Below are 22,396 nucleotides of genomic sequence, written 5' to 3' on the forward strand. Positions count from 1 at the left end.
TTTGGCATACCTCAGAAAAACAAAGTCCAACAGCCTCTGTGCACAAAGTCCCTTATGGGTGTTTAACTTTGTGTGAATGGGGAAGGTTAGGGCCAGCAACCCTTGGGGGGTTAGGGTTAATGTAACACAGCAACTGACGACAAACTCGGATTATTCATAAAAATGCTGAAAATAACAGATAGAGGTTTTATTTGATCCACCATCATATTGTGATCAAGGTGCCACATTGTTCTCAGAGAAATTTAGCACTCAGTTTAAAGTGGAACCCTAATGTGAATGACCTTTTACTCGGTGAGATCATTTTTGGTTCAGAAATGAACAAATGGTAGCTTTGCAATTTGGTTACGGTGCAAAACTGGTGAAAATGAAGGACAAGACTCGTGAGCCAAACTACCAGTTGTTGGACAATATTTTGGTTTCGTTCCGTTCTGCAGCAAATTTGCTGCATCAGACGCATCAGAGTTCACCAAAGAAAAACAAGAACTGAAATCCTTTTTTGTATTTGACTTCATTTCATTCATTTTAACCGTCATTACTTCCTTCTCTCTCTCTTCGCTGTTTGTCCTTCCTTGTTCTTCTGTCAATGCCCTCTCTATTGCTCTCGTTAAATTCATTTTGTTGCCTCTATTTCTCACTCTCATCTCCCACTCTCTGCCACCTCACAGTGGAGCCCTTAGAAGGTATTTTCACCCGTCAACCGTTTCCTTTTTTAGAGTAGTATTCCCGAAAATCTCTCCGCCCGGTCACACGATCTGATAAGACCTCGTCTCAGTGCGACTGCTTTAGTCACGTTTACCCCATTGATGCTGTTCATGTGCATACTAAACCAGCATAACTGGCTTGACTTCTTCACCCTTCCGTTTTTATCTGCTGATAACGGTGTGGTTGTACCGAGTTGCCCACGTGCATGTACATGCACATGCACATTGTAATCACATCAAACCTACAATTACTTGTTTAATTTGCCGTTTGAGTTTATGCTTTGTGTATGTTACTGATGCAGCACTCACAGATAAATCATGGAATCAGAAAGCGCCGTATCAAGAAAACTTTCAGTAAAAGAGCAGAGATTTCAGCGTGCCACTACAGTTTTTGTTTTGTCCCTTATTTTTTTGTGCGGTTGTGGTCTTTATTTCTTTGCATGGCTGTGTCCTGTTGGCTCCATGCTTCCAAATCCAATTTTTTTTTTTTTAATCTAAAGTTTCAGTTGTGGGGGTCGAGTCATTGAAACAGTCTCGTTAGTTTCATGGGAAGATGTAGTACCCATTTCAGCCTGACCGTCTTTTCCATTAGAAGCCCCTGGGTGTCGATAGTTTCAACATTCTGAGACATTCACTTGTACAGTCACTGTCTGGAAGATTTGCTCATATTTGTTGATAAAGGTTTCCACCTGTATCAGTGACAAATCGTCCTAGAACATCTTTCCCACTTCTGTCGTCGCTCTTGTCCCCTCATTGGCGAACCTTGACCTATATCACCTGTTACAATTTACAAATGTCATATCTGGCGTTGTCACTCAAGCATGCCCAAATTATGTTGTGTTCTCTCTCTTGTCCGTGCGGGACCTTTTGCCCCGGAGTGGTATGGCTTTCTTCATGTTATGCACTAATATTTTTGCCTGTATAAGGGACATAAACGTGTACCTTGTATCCAAGAAACATTTAAGGGTGCCAGACTCACTGCCCATTCATTCTTTTTGCATGCATAGTCAAACCTGGGAAATGGGTAAAGGTTTTTGGTTTTTCTTGGTAATCCGGCCAGCAAGTCGTCTCCAAATTGTTGAATTGTAAGATCCAATTCTCTTTCGTACCCCCAAAATGGCATCGCAGGACGCCTTGAAATGGGTCATGTGAGACAAATTCAGACAATTTCACTTCCATTCTTTGGTCTCTTTTTTTATTGTCTGTTCCTTTTTCCCGGTCATTCCTTCTGTTTGTGTCTTGCTCTTATTTCTGTCTTGCTTCTCACTGGAGACTTTTTCCGTTTCATAATTTTTCCGTTCTATAATTTTCTGAGCCCAGACTTATTTGATTTCTCATGAAAGGTGATTTCCTTCAAAAATTTCATCGAATTCCTATTTTATTTTTTGTAAAGGCGGGTTTCTCAATTGACCAGAACTATTCTAACACACTTGTCGTGCAGTGAATAGTCCGTTTTATATTGTCAGCTTATTTTGAATGAGTGATAAAGACATCAGTGGTTTGTGCATCACAGAATGCTTTGCATTAACAGTGTAAACACATGCATGAATGGCATTATACAACACTTGTACATTGTTGTATTTCATCCGGAATGTGTTTTTTGAATTTCCGTGTATGTCATGATATTTCGTTTTTGTGTAAATCCACACACTGGGCGTAGTAACTAGAGTCGGTGCAAATGGGACAGCTAACCAGTCTGTTGAGCGATATCCCCAGCTGTTGTATAAATCTGTTTTGATTACAACAGGAGGAAAAAAAAAAAATTACGTGATCGCGATTGGTAATCCTTAATCTGCCTGTCATTTTGTCTGTTTATGTTGCAGTTGGCTATGCTTGGATTCCTCTTCTAGATGGTGGAAAGTAAGATTGATGTTCATCTCCTTTTGATTTCTTGTGTGCTTAGGAGTAGACATTAGTGCCACACAACCAAGACAGTTTTCATGTTGATCGTGCCGCATCTTTGATTTGGTGCTTGTAATTTTTGTTCATCAGGAGTTTTAGTGTTGGACTATGAGACACTCTATCGTCAAGGCATTCTGTGTTGGGTTGATGACAATTATTTATTTTTTTTCAGTATAGTATTTTGCTAAAGAGCCATGTTTCTGGTTTGCCCCTCAGACCCAACTGGGGCGACCTCTCGGTGTGTGTCTCCTCCAACCTTCCTGGAAACTACCTGGGCACTAAAGGCGCAACGAAGGTATGAATCGGGCAGTCCACTCCTCTTCCTGACCCAGTTCCTTCGACCCCTTGATCTTTGAAACCAGTGTTTCCAGTTGATTTGATAAAGAAGCCATACAAGCCTTTAATATTGTGAGGTGCCATTGACATCAACCAAAGTCTACACGTGGGAGTATTTCCTCGTTTACTTACCGTATTTGACTTAGAACTGATCTCTGTCCACGGTTTTGTAAACAACCTTTGTTTTTTTTTGGAGTAACAGGTCTGTGTACAATTTAAGGAAAGCAAACATGAGCTCCATTTGCTGAGTTTGTTTCAGAGACACGCTTAACTATCAGAGGAAAAAGACAAGACTTCGAGCACAGCTATGGGATTCTAGGACTCCATTTATAGACATCATTGTACCGTTTCTCTTTCTGTTATCGCAGCCTGAACTGAAGCTTGTGGACGGAGGGAAACAACTCCTAAAAGTCCATATCAGATTAGCGTCGACTATCTACACGACGGTAAGAAGTACCAAGATGTTAAGATTCACCATTATGTCTTATTAAATTGTATTATTGTGTTGTGAGCCAGCACAAGACTGTTGCTGAAAATCTATCAAGCAGTGACTTCCAGGAAAGTTGCAACTGCCACTGCCACTGTCACTGTCATGGTCGCTGTCCAGATTATCTCATCAAAAATTGTTTGTGCATGGTCGTCATTTGCCAGAGTTGCTTTCAATGTTAATACATGTCAGTCATTGCGGCCGGGTGTCTTTTCTTCTTGTCCTGCCCAGGCACAACATCTTCACAACTTCTTTGTTTCGTGTGAGGCATGGGAGGGCAAGAGCCCGGGCGCTTTGCAAGTGATTCAATACATCAAGGTAATAGCTCATATTATCGTCAGCTTGGGAGGAGTTACTAGACGTGGTATGCTTACAGGGGTACACCTGAAGGGGTAAACCTTTCATCCTGGTTCGTTGATTGGACGTTTGAATGCAACACATGTAGTATCGTGCTTGTTACACTTCTAATGTTTTGCGTAATTTTTGTTTTTTTTAATGGCAGGCCATGCATGCTGTGGATACGGATTCCTTGATCAAGTTCCTGCCCGTCATATTAAACCAACTTTTCCGCATCCTGCCGATGGCTGTGATGGACGAAGTGCAGCTCAACGTTGTCAGGTCAGATGATTTTTTTTTTTTAAAAGGTTCTTCAAAATCCTCAATTGTATGAAACCAAGGGCGCATTGTTTGTAATGAGACTTTTCCGGGATGGGGGTATCAAGTCCCACGCTGAGTAAAAGTCGAGTTGCTTTCTCCCTTCCTCAATCCTTCGAAATCTTCCAGGACCCCATGGAGAATTTTGAAGGAACTGGAAGGATTTTTAGGATTAAGAACTTGGCATGTGTCAGAGAGGCATCACTGCATGATGGATTGCAGATGGTGAGATGTCAGTGAATAGAATCTTGCTGAAGTACACGATTGATGTCAATTCTTTCTTTCACATGTGGCATTTTTTACGCATTTCTCTCCAAGGCTAATCATCTTCATCGTGTCTCAAGTCCACAAAGATGGGCGAGAAGATGTTCTTCACTCCTACGTCAAGGCAAGCACCCAGTCTATTTGTTGAAAATTTGATGTGCCTTTTCTTGTCACAGCGCTCATGTATTCACAAAAAATTGACATCAGCAAAACTAAATGGATGTGACATCTTTGTCCGTATACTTTTACCAGTTTGTTTGATTTTGGGAAAAAATCAGTGATTGCTGAGAATTTGATGTGACAATGCAAGACAGTTGGGCTGATTTTCCAGGTGACATCTAATGATATTGGAACACAAGTTGCCTTGAACCAAACTCGTTCATTTCTTATTTTGAAATCGCATCCTCAACCTTCAGTACGTGTTTGAGACGGAGAAGGAAACGGCGCTGCAGAAGACGGTCCACGAGGAGCTGGTTAAGAACCTGGCCATGTCGCTGAGACCCAGCACCGACCAGCAGGTCATCAAGAACCTCATGAAGGTAAAACAAATTAATGACAGAAACGGTTGGAGTTTTACATCGGGTTCGAACTGTGGTCGCCAGAGGCGAAAAATATCAACGCGACAATCGAACACTCTGCCTGCACCAACCATGGAAATGACTTCTCGATGTGGTGGTTTTAATTGTTGGCAGCGCCCCCCCTGCCCTGTTTGAGGGTGCCAGTCAGTGCTGATTTCTGTTATAATTTTTGGGCTGGAAATGGAAGCGTCACAGAGCAGTGTGGGTGGTTAGCGTATGCACATCTGTGCACATTTGTTTGGCAAACGCTGAGGTGTTCGTAGCAGATAATGAAACTGGCCCCTTGTCCGTTGCCCCCCTTTGCCACCTGAAACCGCTGGAGCATTTGATGGTTGCAGCAGGTCGTTTGTGTCGTTCAGAAAGTGTTTCTCTCCCCCCCCTCCTCCCCCAGCACATGTGGTTCTTCTTCAACATCATCATCAAGAGCATGGCGCAGCACCTGATCCAGGGTGACGGCCTGAAGCAGGCCCGCATCAAGCGCTTCTCCACCAACTTTGAGACGGGCCTACGCAACCTGGTGCAGGTCCTCATGCCGCACATCCTGCAGAAGCAGGACGTCCGGCAGCGGCAGGACGCCAAGGATGCCAACTTCCACCTGGCCAACTTCATCAAGGTGAGCCAGAGGTTCCTCTAGCGAAGCCGACTCCTTTAAACTCGGGAGTAAAGTCGGTGCAAAGCAGTTTTCCCATTGAATGCTTCACGTATCAGTTCTAATTGTCTTTATTGCAAATATTTTTCAAACTTGACGTGAACACAGCTCATGGCAGGGCGGTGTTTACCAATTCCTGATTGTTGAAGGATTTTGTCTTCATGGTGCGATTAGCAGACGGAGATCTCGGAAAATATCAAAATTTCAACACTCATTACTTTTTGTTTTGGTGACTAGCGTTGCTTCACTTACATGGATCGAGGGTTTGTCTTCCGTCTCATCAACTGCTACATGGGATTCTTTAGCTCTGACGATGCTAAGGTAAGGCTGTGTCCAAAATGGGCTTCCCGTTTTTGGCGTGTCCTTGTGTAATTCCAGTGGGTGAAGACCTAGACTTGAATCAAGACTACCTATTCAGATGGCAGCCTCACTGCACCATGCTAAGCCATAAAGTTTCCATTGTTGGTGATGGCATGTTACCTCATGCGCAGTTTATTGGCTATGGCTAGGGATAACATGTACCAGAAAGCTTATGGCTGGCGGCTAAAGCCGCTTCCCATAGACACGTGTGTTACCGCCAGCCCCAGCTGGGTCATTGGATCGGGCCATATGACCTTTGACCCTCTGATTTGACCCCCAACAGCCCGTGTTTGAGATGAAGTTTGAGATGATCCGTGTGGTCTGCAGCTACGAGCATTACATTGCCCTGAACCTCCCTTTGCAGAAGAAAGGCCAACAGCAAGGGAAAAACTTTAAAAGTAAGTCACTCCAACCTCGACTGGAATCCCTCTCCAGTGAGGATAGAAAAGTGCCAAAGTCTCTATTTCAAAATTTAAATGTGGCTACGGATTTTATCATTTCAGCGAAAGAAATCAAAAAGCAGAATTATTTTTTTTAATTTTCGGTAATCTCCGCAATAGCGGTTTTTGTTTTTTCAGTTCTGAGGAAAAACTTGCTAGCAAGTTGTTAAAGTTCAGCTGGTCGGCCTTTTAGTCCTAGCATTGTTCTTAAATGCAGGCTTTTATTTTACAAATGAAGCTTTCCTGTATTGGAAGTCTCGAGCGCGAGGGATTGAGATTTCAATTACTGGTGTGCGTGTACAGAAAAAAAGGTGAAGGCCATGGTGCTTCTGACATCGAGTTGATTTTCTGATCTCAAATTAATTATACTTTCTCATTCCTTTTGCTGTATATTGTTTCCTTATTTTGCCAATTCTTAGAGCCATTCTTTAATTAACATCCCATATTCCCGGGTTTTCCTTTTTTTCCCATTGGTTTCCCATCCTGTTTTACCTCTTCCTTTCCTCATCCTGGTTCCCATTTCCTCATCCACTGTCAAGGAAAAAAACGGGGAGCTCACAAACTGGGTTGTTCAAGCGTTGTGCTCTTGAGTTAACATTCGTCGACGTTTATTAATTCACCTTGGTTGCAAAAGACTTTTATCCTGTGTTTGGAGAATTTACAAGTAACACTTACACTCCTTTAATAAATGCTGTTTGGGGCATTCAGGCTCATTTTTCCTAGAATTGTCTTCATTCCAGCATCTTGGAAACGTTGAAATTGAGGCAGTAATATACCCTACAGACCAAGTAATAGACCAGTCATGCCCATCAATCAACTAACATTAGTTTGTAAACATTCCATTGTGATCCACTCAAAGCATTTCCCATTTATTGCCCCGGAAGTCTCACTCTACTCTTTCATGACATTTGAGTGATTGCTTTTTACATGAATGTGTATATTTTTTTTTATAACCAACTGTCTTCTAATCTCTCCCACATTCTTGCCATTAACTCCACTCCGCTTCTGTCTGGTTCTTGACGTTCTCGTATCTTGCACTCATTCTTACACTAATAGGCACCAGTGGCTCGGCCGTTGCAAGCGGTACGTACACTCAGTCCCTCGTCATTGCTATTAGGCGTTAGTCAGTGTCGGCCTTGACGTCATTGTGCGTAGAGATTGTCGATGTTTTAATGTTGCTTGCGTGTGAATTCTGCAACATTTGCTTCACCCCAAACAGTCGCTGTTGTTCACTGCACAATGGTGTTTGTCACCTCGACCAGAATTCCTTAGACAGTTTTAGGTGACGTAGTGACTACCAAAGTGGACAGATTTTTCTGAACTGGAAAATCAGACAGCATTCAATGAGGAATGGGACTGCTATAAAGTTGCAGACACTGAAGGGACATTGGCCAAAATCATTTCATGTCATCCCGAAAACCATGTCCCTGCAAGGGTTCACATTATATTTGATCTGGCTCATAATATGGGTTCTTTTAAGATGGGGTACTGCTTTACTTCTGCATTTTGTGCTTGGTACAAGATTTCAAAGTGTGATATTATTTGGTGCTCAGTTTTGAGAAGGTTTGAAGTTCCGAAGGCAATTTTGGGAACTTCGCATGGAGATTTTCTTCCTTATAGAGTTAAAAACAGCACTAAATTAGCTTGCTTAGAGTGAACTCGCTCTTGTCTTACTTTTGGCATTTGCTGCTCAGAGCTCAAAACTCAAAACATCTGAAGCTGTACTGTGTGATGCAAATCCTAGCTGTTGCTTCTCACTTCCTTCTCAGCAAATTAAGAAAAGACGCAAGAAATGCTCGTAATTGCTCTCCTCGCTGCTGAGCGACTTTCAGCCTTTGAAAATTCCGACTCTGCAGGCCCAAAGTTGGAGATGAAGATACCTCTGCTGCATCTGCTGTCTTGTTTGAACAGTTATACTTACATGTCGTCAAGTGTCTGATCGGAAGCATAACAGTGTATGAAATTTGCTATCGTTGTGGTGCTTCGCTAACGCTTCCCCCCTTGTTTTGTTTCCCCCGCCCACCGCCAATGCTCCATATCACAGCCTACATGGGGAATTTGCGGAAATATGGTGAGGAGGCAGTACGTCGTAGTTGCAGAGTCGTAGTTTTATTGTGGTTTGGGTTAAACAAGTTGAGAGCGTAGTCTAGAAGTAGTTAGATTACCCTTTTTTCCTCTAATTTCGGGGAGGTTAGCCAATTATTGATACAGAATATCTACAAATTTCTCGTTACTCTTACAGAAATTAGTAATCTATTCTGTTCATTTATTTGGGATTTTTGTTTGCGTAGGAGGGTGTTCACCCTGATGTAGAACATTTCATTTCGGTTTATGGAATCTTTATCGTGGTTTGGATTTTTTGCAAACTGATTATTCCCCTGGTAAATTGGAGTGTGGTGGTAACTCTCTGCTGCAGTCGTCCCCAGCAAACCCCCCGATTACGCACGCCTGCTGCTCTCAAAAAATGCTCAGTATGAAAAGTACATACACGCAGCAGTGGAACCTACTCGTGGCCGTGGGTCTCCAAGAGCAGGCTACATCCTCAAACAATCAGGCTTAAAAAGAGAATGAAGACCCGGCTTTTTAGCAACACTTGCTGAACCCTAACACCCTTTTCTTTGCAACGGGGCCGCCAGTGTTTGTTTTTAAGCACCATCACATCCTGTTTCTCTGGCCTGCATTGCTCGTCCCAACCGACCTAATTCACTGGGAAGCCATTTTTGTTATGTTGTTCCCTGAATCTAAAACATTTAGAAATAATTTATCACAAATGTTCAATTATTCCAAGCAATAAGTGGGATGAATTTGTTTTGAACTTTTATTTCATAGCTGTTAATTTTTCTCTCTGGTTCCCCAAATGAAAAAGTTTACCTCACTTTTTGTTCAAGATGGCCAACACATGAATACTGTCTGTTGCATTGCACGGGTCTGTTTTTGTGGGGTAAAACTCAAAGTGGAGTCGTTCAGCGAAATGGCCTATATTACACTGGGTTGGTGCTAACAGCTTCCCTAATAGTCCAAAATGCTCCAGACAAGTCACCCTATGTATCTATCTTTCCTTGCAAGAACAAAAATGCTTTGAAAAAATGCCCCTGAAAATGCTTTGATATTTAATCTTGCATGACGCTGCTGCCAAGCACTACCTACCTTTCTATTCTTGTATTGTTTCTATTTTTCCACCCTTCTCCGGTGAACCCCTGTTGCCATGGTTACAGTTCAAATCCGCCCTGCCAAAGAACAGTACAAAGGTTGGTTCTCGCTCATTTGTTTGCTCTTAGTTTGCTTTTTAGTTTGAAGGGAGATCATCTTAAAATGATGTGTCTCGGGATGATTATTTTTAAAATTGTAAATGAAACACAACTGCTGAATTTTTTTCCCTTTTTTTGTCTATGACTCCTTTTGTTACTCATGGACATCATAAAAATTCTAGATTCATTGTGCCCTTCATCAGCCCGTGTCAGTCATTGAAGCCACTGGCAGACATCTTACCATGCTGAATACAAAGGGTAACACAGAGGCTGGCTTGCCGTTGTCAACCACGTTGTTAATGGCTGCAATAGTTACAGTGGTTTGCAAACCATCAATCACCTATATATTGGGCTAATTAAAGATGGTCACCGATGGCTTCAGTTGATACAAGAGTATTGCAAGTGTAAACTCTTGTATGTGATGTTCATTTTATTACCGTCATTTTAAGATGGCCTCCCAATTACTGCACTTAGTAACAAGGTTATATAAAGGTGCACCTGTTGCACATGAGCGCATTTTTTACCTGTCCACTGAGACTACACTGGCTTAAATTGTTAACGGCAAAGCATGGCTGTGCTAGTTTGATTGTTTTATAGCTCCGTGGTTTGATGCGGTAAATTAAGACCCGTAGAACAAAAACAGAATCACTACTTTCATAAAGCCATCAAATAAAGTCACAGAGAAGCATTTATCACAAATTCATTCATCATTTCACGGAGTGTCACAGGGAAAGGCGTGCCAAAGTGCAAAGCATACACGGTGTTTTCCAGTTTGTGTTTAAAATCGGTTTTGTTAGAGTTGTGACAAATGCAGAGATTAGAATTCGAAGAGATGTCTTTGGCAACATAACTATCTTTGTTTCTCTGTTTTTCCAAATGGTCAGATCTCCACTACGATTATCAGCTGACAGAGGAGTACTGCCAGCAGCACTTCTTGACCGGTCTCCTGCTGAGAGAAGTGGGCTCTGCCCTGCACGACGTCACCGAGGTGCGGCAGAACGGAATCCGCGTCCTGAGGAACCTCCTGGCCAAGCACAGCTTTGACAACCGATACTCTTCGAAGGTACTGCTCTCTGCTGTCACCTGTGCTTGCAGTTTTGTTCGTTTTTCAGCTGTTCAGTGGAAACCACATTGAAATAGAGCAAAAGTGGGTGTTTCACTCTCAGCCCAGAAGTGAACGTGAATGTTAATTAACATGATGTTGTGGCACGTGTACTCGAGTGCTCACACTCTTCATACTCATGAAGAACTCATTTTTATACTCTAACTCACACATGTACTCATACTCATGAAGAACTCAATTTTATACTCTCACACATGAAGAACTCAATTTTATACTCTAACTCACACATGTACTCATACTCATGAAGAACTCAATTTTATACTCTAACTCACACATGTACTCATACTCACGAAAGACTCAACTTTATTCTCCAAATCATGGTAAAATACTTGTATCTGTACTCTTACTCTTGATGAAATAATTCTTTTTGCTCATGATAAGGCACCTGTATTCTTAAGAGAGATTGTAGAAATGGTATCCAAATACCACATGGAACATTCGCAGTGAAATTTGCAAGGTGGAAACGTCGTGATTTGATTTCACAAATTCACATTCGTGTCATGAGGGAAACTGACTGAAGGCAAATTTATTTGGGGACAAGTTTAATGCAAAATGTATCCTGATTTTCCAAATGCATCTGTTTCTGGTTGCCATGGCAGCAATACCAAGCCCGCATTGCAGCCCTCTACCTCCCCCTCATCTCCATCATCCTGGAGAATGCCCCCCGCCTAGCCCGGGAGGCACCACCCACCCCGGGCTCTGCCTCCGTCAACGGCGAGAACCTCTTCGACATGTCGTCCTTGTCCACCAGCTCTCTCCTGACGGACTCGCCGGTGATTGACCGCCACAACAGCGTGTCCACGGCTGCCTCCAAGACCAAGTCTCTCCAGAGGGACTCGGCCGTGCTCGACATGATCGCTGGAAGAGGTAGGAACTCTCTTGGACTCTAACCCCCCCCCACCGTGGGATTTCTCTTCCCTAGGCACCTTGCCGTGAATGCAACGGAATGCAACACAGCTGAAATGAGCCCCCATGCTGAATACAGCAGAATGCATCAACGTGCATTGAAGGAGTCTGTGTTGTGCAGGTCACTAGACTAACACCGGCTTTAGCCTTATCAAGCTGTCACTTGTATTCATTACCAAATATAACGGCACACTACACCTTTCCTTCAGTGTTGCATTCTGTTGCATTTAGCAGGGCTGGATTAAAAAAAAAAGTTGTAACTGTGCAAATGTGTCACTCTTGATTATAAAAAAAAACATCCTTAGATTGTGAACAACTTGAAATCAATCGGTCTCCTTACTGACCAACTTGCTATAGCTCCGAAATAATGTGTGATAGTGGACTGGTTTTTTTTTTGGTGATGCCATGTTTGAATTGGTCATGTTATTTGAATTGGTAAACCTTCCGAGTGACATTAACACTGACATTAATGCCGTCTTTGCATGGTTGCATATTGGAATGAATGCAGTTGACTTTGAAAACAAACCAAAAACTGGTCTGTGGATTTGAAATCCGACATGAAATGAGACTTTGCACATTTGGAAAGTTGCATTTTACCGAGTGATTAATAAAAAAGGACTTATAGTCATAGCTTATACTTAGAAGTAACTTAAATATTTATCAGAATACATGTAGATCTGCTCCGAGAAACATTGATTGATAAGTAGCAAATATTTTTCTAGAACGTTTACAGTGAACATGAATACTTGTATCTTTTATGTGTACTTCAATGGTTCTGCGTATTTGCTTTGGAGTTGTGTCTTAATTTGAATTCGTCAACTGCCTGGTGGGAAGGTACAAGCTTGCATTTCACATACTAAGACTTTTAAGAGGGTCACATGGAAAGGTTTCCTTGAATTCTGGCACACTTGATTTGGCACACAGGCTTGAAATCAATGCGTAAATCAGAAACAATCTCTGGCAAAATAAGTCAGAACAAAAGGGCACAAGAAAGTAGTCAATATTCCCCAACTTAATTCTGTCATCCGTCCACCCGCCAGGCACTAGACGAATTGAACTAACTTTAGGATTCTGCCCTCTACGGGGGTGTGATACCTGTACTAAATGGTTCCTTTCTCAGCGGGAGAGTGCTGGTATTAGCAGCCTTCAGAAAAATGACACCCATCTATCAAAGTAAAATGTAGAAGCTTTCCAGATAAATACCGTTGACTGAGAAAGAAAAATGGATTATCCGCTTTTGGCTCTAGACCACAGCGAGGCCCTGGAGTTTTGCCATGAGACCTCAAAGTATTCTTTCCCAGGACTCGTTGTGTCGATTGGCACTTTAAACCAGGTTGAGTGGTAAAAACTGGCACAATAAAGCTTGTTTTAAGGGAGAAAAAGCATTGTGGCCAGCAAACATACTTCATTAGACCCAATTGGCTTGTGAAAAACAGTGGTGGTCTACCTTGGGAGTCAAAGGTCATTGAGGTCAAAGATCAAGAATGAACACGGCCGCCACTTGGATCTTCTGGTGGTCTTGAATGCACACTGGCCACTCCAAACAGTTTCTCGATCAACGGATATTTGTCCGCAGTCCACTAACCCATTCTCCAAAATAATGCTTTCAGTTTCAGCCGGCCGAGTTCTCCGAGGTGCTCTCTGTTCCTCATTAACCGAAATTCCAACTTCTCTTTTGTTTTTCCCTCCCCTTATTAACGTCCGTGTCCATCTGGCGGGGGGGGTCGCTGTCACTGTATATTTTCTCCCCTTGAGCCAGCCCATTCCTTCAGTGTGGGAACGTCCGGCATCAAGACCATGGGTATTCTCATCGTGTCTGTTGGTCACCAAATGATTGTGTATTACATGGCTTGGTTGCGGGATGCTTTCTTTTTGTGTTTTGTTTCTCTACTTTTGCCCAATGTTGTATTGTAAAACAGATTTGACATTTTGGTTGACTTGCATAACAAGAACAGCCTGGAGCATTTTTAGTAGTTTCTTCCCGAAAGAAAACTTTGTCCAAAATTGTTAAGTTTTAAAGACAAGGAAATGTGGTTTTTTTAATAGGATTGTGGTTATGTGATCATTGGACTGCAGAATTTTTTCTACACCAAAACTACCGTATTCTATAATGCTTCAGTGTGCTTGTTATGATCAGTCACCATGGTAACATGTCTAGCATCTTCAAGCCTCATCATCATCTTGCCTGAAATCGTTGTTTTCTTCCTGGTTGATTCACAGATCAACTGATGTTAACTTCGAGACAAAACATTTCAAAGTTATGAAAATCCTTTGGAGTGACCTGTAATGTTGGAACGCTCAACTTTATTAAAGAAGAGAACAAGTATTTTGTGAAACTCTCTGTGAAATGTTCATTTCCACCACACACAAAAACAACGAACATCCAATAAGAGAATTGACATCAACATGTGCATGAAATGAAGCTGCTACAGACGTCTGTCAACTCTTTTTTTAGCGCCACATGTTTTTTTCCCCTTGCACCCTGATTTCTTTTCTTTTACCCTGCTTTGCCTTTTGAGTTGTGCATGGTGTAATGCTTTGCTGATACGTAGGTTGGCAGAGTTTAGTGCTGTGTCCTGCGGCACCCATGCTCTGACTTTTGGGTGTCAAAATGTATTTTTCTGTTTGTGTTGACTCGTGGTGAGAAGTGTCGGTCTTTCTCATTGATTTGGTTGATTTGTGAGTGTTTAGTCATGTGTTCGTTGTAATGATTTACTACAGATGTTTTATGGGATAGATGTGTTATTTTGGGGAGCCAAGTTTTTTGGGCAAATTGGGTTTTTCCCCCAAGATTATTGACCCCAGTTAGAGACCAGAGAAAGGTTGAAATTTCTGTGTGTTCTCTCTCAAAAAAATTTCCATGATTTGCTGGTGTTGTGTGTTGCTGATTCTCAAGAGTAATTTCCATTTTCTGTTATTCTCTCTTGATTAGAGTGCACTCAAATCTTGGCTTAACCCTCAGCAGCCTACCTCAAACTAACTTGCTCCTTATCCCAAATCCTAAACTGCCAGTCACACTTCCAAGTTCCCTCTGCAAATGCACTTTACTAAATAAAATGCTCTTTCAGAACTTGTCAGTGGGGTATTCCAAGCTCTCGATTTCATCCCCTAAAAAAAGTTGGCATTTCTGTGGCACTTTGTGAAGAGAGGATGTAAATCCACATTGGAATATTCCATTAATGCTCTGGGGGTGGGCTGAAAGTGCTAAATTCCAGCTTGTTTAAGTTTGCAACTTTGCATCTTCGCGCAGGGCTCTTTTCTGTCTAACAGTTGCACTGCTCCAAGACCAAAATACAGAAAAATGCCAAAAATTACCACACAGTTCACACAACTGAATATATTTTAATTTTGTTCCTTTTTTTCATTTTTGGTTACATTAACCAAAATGTTCATTTTTCACACTAATATTGTCACCTCATAATCATAAACTTCCAAACCACTCTTCCACCCCCTCTAACAGGAGTGCGGCATTCCACGTCGATTCCTGCCTTACCCAATCAGCACGTCCGACGGATGAGTGCCGGAGGTTGGTTGACAATCTTTCTCTTTGGTTTTTTTGGTTCCCAGTCTCTCATGTTGTCACTGATTCATTCTTCCATTCTTTGTAGAAAGCACAAAACATGTCATGTTTGCCACATTTTACTTGTTTGTGGAGAACTGTGCAGGGAATTCGTTCTCTCAGTTTTCACAGTAATGGCGTAATGTGCACATTCCACTGCAAACTGGTCAGACTAGTTTACAAATGTTTTTTTGAACAACTTCCCATCTTTCAGATCATTTAACAACCATATTTCAGAGCTTTTTTGGTCAGGTCCTTGGCTGCAAATCACCAGGGATAGCCATTTTATCTTAGTCTTGTAACCTGTTTCCCTCATTTCACAAAAGTGTCTTTTGGAATGTAGTTTGCTCAGAAAGTCAGTAAGAGATTTGAATAGCAAACCCTTGTTTGTCGACTTCCTTCTGATTCAGACCACATTGAAGCATCTAATTTTCTTCAAATTGTCTTTTAAAAAAAAGGACAGGACATTAAAAACACTGTAGACAGCAAGCCATTTCACTGCCTTAGAATCAAGATATCCTAGTTATTTTTATAGCTCATTTAGAGGCAGAAACATGAAAATCCTTCATTTCAGCACCAGTGACTGGTACACGTACAGTGTCACGGGCTGGCATACGAAGAGAGTTGAACACTCTAGAATGAACTCATTTGTAAAACTAAGGTTGTTCACCACCAGATTTACCAACTGATTACAGAGCATCTACATCTAGTTTCTTGTTCCGAACGTTCCACAGAGTTGACAATTCGATTTCTATAGAGCACGCAGAATTCTTTTGCTTTGTGCACGTGCCGCAGATCTTCACAAGCCGACTGTCTGGCATTTCAGCGGATGTTTGTTGAGAACCAGTCTCGGGTAGAGTTCACCTGTCTCACATACATGTGGCCCACATGGCACTTTTTGTCTGTCAGTGTAACTATGTTGACTGTCCACAGAATGTTTCTGCAAGGTGCAACAGAGCTCACTCGTTTGCATATGAACTGCACAACTACTTCTTGAGTTTAATTTATGTTTTGTTGATTGCATAAAGTGATGTAGGTCTTTCTTTTCATCTCATTTTCTTATTTCCTTCCACTGCTGTTACAATCTATATCTCTTGGTGTCATTTTTTTTACACTGTTGAAACATTTGTTATCGTATTCAGTTTGCCATTGTTTGATTATGGTGTAAAGTTGTCGTAATAAAAAGTAATGCTCAACTTCTCTGTTTTTTTACTTTTTTCTCTTACAGGTGGGACAAATGTAGAAAATAAGCTTGTTGTATTCAATAAAAACCTTTTCTTTTCTTATAGGAAGACCGTTCGAAATAGCAAGTACCGGCAAGCAACCAACCCCTGCATAAGATTAATTTTTACTGTTCGTACATGCATGAATAAATAATGACCTATTCATGAATAACGAATGATTGAACATGAATGATGTATGACATGGTAGTAGTTAGGCTGATGCAGCATTGTTTTTTTCCTCAGCTGGTCCATCGTTGTGCATGTATGGTACACCTTGGTCATGAATAATGTATGACCTGGTCGTGAATAATGCAGGTTTGTCGGAGATTTCGTCGGGGTCCACTAGGTCAATCAGTGAGGTCAGCCGGTCGGATCGGGGCAGCTCGAAATCCGACCGCAGCAGCACGCGCTCCGACCGCAGCAGCTTGCGGGCCAATCGTCTGTCCTGGATGGGCATGTCAGGTTGGTCGTCGTCATTGGTCGACTTTGCCTCACCAACCTAAACAGCCCATGCCGCCTAATCTCATTTTGTTTTTGCATAACAACAAACTCCATTCTCTGTAGCTCAAGATATGTTGATTAAACTTCTAGCATATTAATTTGCATTGACTTGATCGTATTACTTTTGCAATTGAAACAAAAGAGTATGACAGTCCAAATGATTATTGAAGTAGGGTAACGGTATGTGACTTACTCCCAATAGTGATAGAAGGATCACATGATGAATATTCAGTTTTTATTTTGAATTCATCACTGTTTCCCAAAACAGGCATTTGATTGCACTGTTAATGCTTGTGCTAGCACTTACAATAAGAGTAAACAAACATTAACTCAAGCCCTACTGATTGTAAAAATGTTTTTCTTAAACCTAATTTTTTTGGAGATATGAACACTGCTATTCTCAGTTTCAACTGAGCAGTAACACTCTTGCTTCAGACTTGACTCTGATGTCAAATGTGTCGAATGGCGTTATCTTATACGAGTGAGGTATTTGAGATATTGATGTATTTAATATAGAAAGTACTGAATAATTCATAAGTAAAGACTGGATAGGCTGTATATCATAACCAGTGTAATCTCGTCAATGACAGATTTGTAGGTTCCTCAGTTATCCTGGCTTCCCTTTCTGTAGATGATTCTCCCCTTATTTCTTGCAAGTTCTTCCTTGGCTTTTCCCGGTTTCTCCCACCTTCCAAACCTAATTCCACAGTAATTGCCAAGATTCCTCAGCAATCTCAGACCCAAATGTTGTAATTTTCGGTTTCTTGGTGGCCAAGTTTGTCGATGTTTAGATTGATTATCATTTGTTCCGTGGAGGTTTGTTCAAACGAACGCACCTGTCACGGTGAATTTTCCTCCGGCCCACCCAGACCTTCCGTTGCATGCAGTTTATGTCTCCCCATTTCCACTAATTTGCTCCCCCCTTCTCACTGCCAAGCGAAGGCATGTGACACGATGCGAGTGATTTCTCAATCCCATCGTTGACTCGGATTGATTTCTTCAATTTTTAGCTGTCCATGGTTGCTCCGCCCAGCGTGTGCATGGCTCCGCCCACCATCTGCATGACAATAAACTCTGATTTGTTTGTACAGGCTGGTAATATTAACTCATTCTGCCATTTTGGTTTTGATTTTTTTTATTTTTTTTTTATAAATTTGGGGGGTGTTATGTGTGCTGGGTCCATGGGTATTTTGAGGGCTTAGATATTGCAAACTAGTCAGGAATTTGTGGATTTATTTTTCTGCATGTTTCTTCATTGAAATACACACACATGCGTATGTAAACACGGTTAGTCTTGTCTGATCTATTTCGTTAACTCTCCTGTTGGACCCAGCCTTACTTGGGTGTACATGTGTGAGGTCATGGTGCTTATTCAGGCTAAGCACTGTCGATATATCGATATGGGTTTGATATCGATATCGCCAATGTTAGTTATTTTGTGATATCACTATCAATATTGGATTTGGAGAAATATCGAAAATAATGAAACTTCGAAAACATCGATCTTGAAAAATGTGTTGAAAATATCGCTACTGTGGAACGAGCTTATTAGAATATACGAAAGTGCATCGTCACATTACCATAATTTTCGATAAGCCGCGGCTTAAGTTGGTTCTCACACTGAGTGACAAATGACCCTGTAGCTTATACATGTACATTTGAAGAATAAATTCAGTCACCTATCTCAGTCTTGCACTCAATAATTCGCTTACACTGCCTCGAAAATATCACAAATTTATCCTCCAAAACAGAATTATTTGCTAACCAAAACGTACGTAGACTAGCACCACATGCTGATGATATCGCTATGCACGGCAGCGTGTATCCCATCCCATGTAGGCAACGTACGCAATGTGGGCGCTGGAACATGTCGCCAAAGTGAATTGGATCACACCATTACAGTGTAGGGGTGTATCCTTAGAACAATTTACCAGCAATTCACACCTGTTGTAGAGTACTGAAGTGTGATGTCATTAAGAACCAGTAGATGTTGTACAGATGAATGGGGTACGTGCGCGCGTTGGTTGACGTGCAGGTACTGTCGCTAATGTTTTTTTAAGACACGAGTGTGCATGTGATGTATTCACTTTGGCACTCTGTAATACCTTGAAAATTAAAGTGATTTAAATTGGACATATCGATGTAAAAAACGATAATTCAGGCCACTTGTAAGTTTTGACATGTACCTTTAAAGTGGATGTCCAATGTCACTGAATCATATGGATTTCTAGCAGTTGAGATTAAAAGGATCTGTCATCTCTCCATTCCTAACTGCATGACCGAAATTCCCAGATGTCTTAAACGGTTTACATGGCTGTATATATATTTACATTTTCTTCAAAGCATGTACCTCTTTGACTGATTGTTTCATTTGACCAGTTGATTTCTCCCAGTATCCTGTTTTTATTCCTCTTTACGTTCTGTTCTTTTCGTTTTCTTTTTTTTGTTCACCCCCTTTGCATGCCTCTCACCCGTCCTTCAATTTTCTGTTTCTAGACACTCTCCGCAGCCTTCATCTAACCTTACCTGGCCTCTCCTCCTCCCAAACCCACTTGTCCCCGGTCTCCTCCTCACCGGGGGACGCGAGCCCGCGCCGTTTCCGCAAGCAGAACCCCATGAGCCAGGTCGGGAAGGGGGACCACGGCTCGCCCGCCACCTCTCTGGAAGGTTTGTTTCTCCCGAAATTTCCCTCCGCAGTAAATCAAATGTAACCTGCAGTATCACCCGGGGGCCCAGGTTATTTGGAGACTTACACCCGGCTACCGTATTGTAACAAATTAACGAGGTGCACCTGTAGGAGGGACTCGGCTTTCACTGAAATCATCTTCACTGACAAAAATTTAATCCCACTACTGGCTGTGCTGTCTGTATGACCCTTTGCAATGTATTAACACTGATACGTCCGCTGCTCAGATGTCTGTTGGCACATGGAGGCTTTTGAAAGGCTCACTTTATGACGGGAACTTGGAAGGTTCTTGCACTATCCATTATTCCATGTTAGATAACAATCCCCCCCCTAATATTCCTGAGTCTTTCAAGTTATTTTCACTGGAATGGTTTAGTTATTTGTACCCTACTGGGAACTTCCCTTTCAACTTTTGTGAAGTGATTTTTTTTTATAAAGAGAGGCAAAGTTTGCTCTGTTATTTCACCTGGATCATCTCTCGTATCGGTGGTTTGTGTAATCCACGCTGTGATTATTTTCAATTTCAGCCGCATTTTTTGCTGTCTTTACCGTTCATGTCAACCATTTCTCGGTGGGTTCTTGTCTTTAAAAAACAGGTCAAACCGAAGACAAGATCAATTACCTAAAACGACGATATTTTTCACGAGTATCTTATTGTAAGACCAACGGTAGGTTGAAACAAATATTTTTGCCAGGAAGATTCAAACAGCACATAAATTTTATTTTGCTACGAAAATAATCAAAGACAGATTTCTGGCTGAAGTTTTTTTAGTGACAATATCAGAAATTGCACAAGGAGTACAGTTATTTTTGTCTTGGTTTTGCTGCTTTGGGGACATTTGCTCTTCTCTTACCTTTTCAAATGACCTCATCTGAGCTTCCAAATTTCATCTGCATTGCCACTGAAGACAGAAGTCATGAAATGGCGAAAGTTTTCCACCCCTTTTTTAACAAAAAATCAATTCAGTTTGGGAAAGTATCAAGCTAGGATGTCTCTTTTTTTAAAAATTAGCCTACTGGTAAGAAATATAAAATGCTTCATTGTGACTTACAATCACATTTTTTACGTATGTGCGTATTTGTGGGTGCTTATGCAGCTGTTGGCAGACTGGATTGTTGTTTTAGCTATATAGGCTGTTGGGTTCCCTTCCATCTAGTTATTTAATCTCTTCAACTTTTTACATGGAGTCAACTTGCAACTGATGTTTTTGACACAGGCAAGTGGGGGAAGGACTACGAGTCCCAGGTGATGGCCTTCAACCGTCTCCTCGCCAATGTCAAAGGTTTGGTCTGAGACTGGTCCCATGTGGGGCTTTTCATCGGTGCCCATTGGCCTCCTCCATGCCTCTGTACCAAGTCCTGCTAGGTTACCGTTGTCGAGTACAAATTCCTGCTTCTGTTGATGTCTTGTACCATGGCAGTCTCGGTTTGATTCCAGCTAGGTTTATTCATGTTTCACTGGAAGCTTGGCATGCCATCAAAGGTGCCTGTGAATCACGGATTTCATGGTTCGAAGCCAACCCGTGCCGTTCGACCCATTACATGCTAGGTTCATGGTCCTACCTCCTGTTCATGACGTGCCACATAGTGTCAGTGATGTGACACCTGCTTTTGTCACCCTGAGCAACATCCAGCTTATGTTGTACCTCCATTCCGTCTCATTGATATCCTAGTTCGACTCCATCTCATGTGATGCCCTGATGGGGCTTATCAGCAAAGATTTGCCTTTTTTTTTTTTTAGGAAAGGGCGTTGTTTGGAAGTCTGGATTTGCTCACTTCCCATAATCAAATGTCTTTTTTCTCAGGAAATCCATTGATGCAGGGTTGATATATTGATTACATGCTCTGTGTTTGCTTCATTAATCAACATGGTTGGTTCCTTTGTCACTCATGAGTCACAACACTTTACCTATTTGCAAATAAATGGATCCAGTCTTAGGCCCGTTTTCTGTTGTATATTTTGTCATGTTGAAATTAATGTGAAGATTTTTCTTGCATTTTGCCCAGCTCTTCACAAGTTGCTTCCGTACTGACATGTTGGAATACATTCTAGCCTGTTGTATATTTTAATTCACTCTGCCATTTTGTACCATCATTTCTTCGTATGCTGCCGGTAAAATGAAGCTTTTAACATCTTCCTGACAATTTCCTTTCTGTCCATTTGAAGCCATGATAATTCTTCACTAATTCATCTAGCATTTTCCAGTTGTTTGAAGCGCTTCATAACCATCACGGCACATTTTAGAGGATGCCAAGAATTGTCCGTTGATCACACCTACCCCCCCCCATTTTGATTCAGCAAACATCTCATGCTCACCTCTTTTTTTCCCATTTTCATGCTGCTCCACCCGCTGGATTTATCATCTTGCCACGCCCCTTCCCACCCCCGTCCTCACCTTGGACCCATTCCCCGCCAACTAAACTGCTCTCCCCACCGAAGAAAAACCGGAGAATTTGGAGCGCAGCTCCTCCCCGCCAACCTCCTGCGTTTCACAGCCACCCACCCCCACCAGTTCGGGCCGCGACTCCCCAATCGTGGACGCGCTCAAAGCGCCCTCCACGCAGCGCTTTCGCAAGATCTCCCTGTCCAAACCACCCCCTTCCCCGACCATCTCTTCGGGGCGTGTCACCTTCACCACCACCATGTCCTCACCGACTCTTATGGTCACGCCCAGTCGAGGTTGGTTGGCTTGGTGTCATAAACCTGGACTCAAGTGAACTAATCTGGATACCTAGGTTCTCCCGGACTGTTTTTGTGCTGTCAGACCACTGCAAACCC

At 42.0% G+C, this 22,396-nt stretch overlaps 1 protein-coding gene across 27 annotated transcripts in view; it reads left to right on the forward strand.

Moving 5' to 3' along the window:
* LOC110977858 (dedicator of cytokinesis protein 9-like) overlaps nucleotides 1–22,396 on the forward strand; it is a 90,041-nt gene that overhangs the window by 47,167 nt on the left and 20,478 nt on the right. For 6 of the 27 annotated variants that reach the window (XM_087145389.1, XM_087145390.1, XM_087145391.1 and 3 more), the window contains exons 17-35: nucleotides 666–680; nucleotides 2,525–2,561; nucleotides 2,820–2,898; nucleotides 3,308–3,385; nucleotides 3,658–3,744; nucleotides 3,929–4,044; nucleotides 4,399–4,468; nucleotides 4,761–4,883; nucleotides 5,314–5,535; nucleotides 5,809–5,892; nucleotides 6,215–6,329; nucleotides 7,428–7,454; nucleotides 8,416–8,442; nucleotides 9,587–9,619; nucleotides 10,504–10,682; nucleotides 11,342–11,609; nucleotides 15,109–15,174; nucleotides 16,746–16,892; nucleotides 19,428–19,598. In XM_087145389.1, coding sequence (XP_087001515.1) covers nucleotides 666–680; nucleotides 2,525–2,561; nucleotides 2,820–2,898; nucleotides 3,308–3,385; nucleotides 3,658–3,744; nucleotides 3,929–4,044; nucleotides 4,399–4,468; nucleotides 4,761–4,883; nucleotides 5,314–5,535; nucleotides 5,809–5,892; nucleotides 6,215–6,329; nucleotides 7,428–7,454; nucleotides 8,416–8,442; nucleotides 9,587–9,619; nucleotides 10,504–10,682; nucleotides 11,342–11,609; nucleotides 15,109–15,174; nucleotides 16,746–16,892; nucleotides 19,428–19,598 — 1,944 coding nt within the window. Of the gene's footprint in view, nucleotides 1–665; nucleotides 681–2,524; nucleotides 2,562–2,819; nucleotides 2,899–3,307; nucleotides 3,386–3,657; nucleotides 3,745–3,928; nucleotides 4,045–4,398; nucleotides 4,469–4,760; nucleotides 4,884–5,313; nucleotides 5,536–5,808; nucleotides 5,893–6,214; nucleotides 6,330–7,427; nucleotides 7,455–8,415; nucleotides 8,443–9,586; nucleotides 9,620–10,503; nucleotides 10,683–11,341; nucleotides 11,610–15,108; nucleotides 15,175–16,745; nucleotides 16,893–19,427; nucleotides 19,599–20,213; nucleotides 20,286–20,834; nucleotides 20,901–22,057; nucleotides 22,298–22,396 lie in introns of all 27 variants that reach the window. The other 21 variants (XM_087145374.1, XM_087145382.1, XM_087145380.1 and 18 more) reach the window with 17 other exon arrangements.

This window comes from Acanthaster planci, linkage group LG14 (genome assembly GCF_054643075.1).
Source record: "Acanthaster planci isolate LZ-2023a linkage group LG14, COTS_SCS, whole genome shotgun sequence".
NCBI lineage: Eukaryota > Metazoa > Echinodermata > Asteroidea > Valvatida > Acanthasteridae > Acanthaster > Acanthaster planci.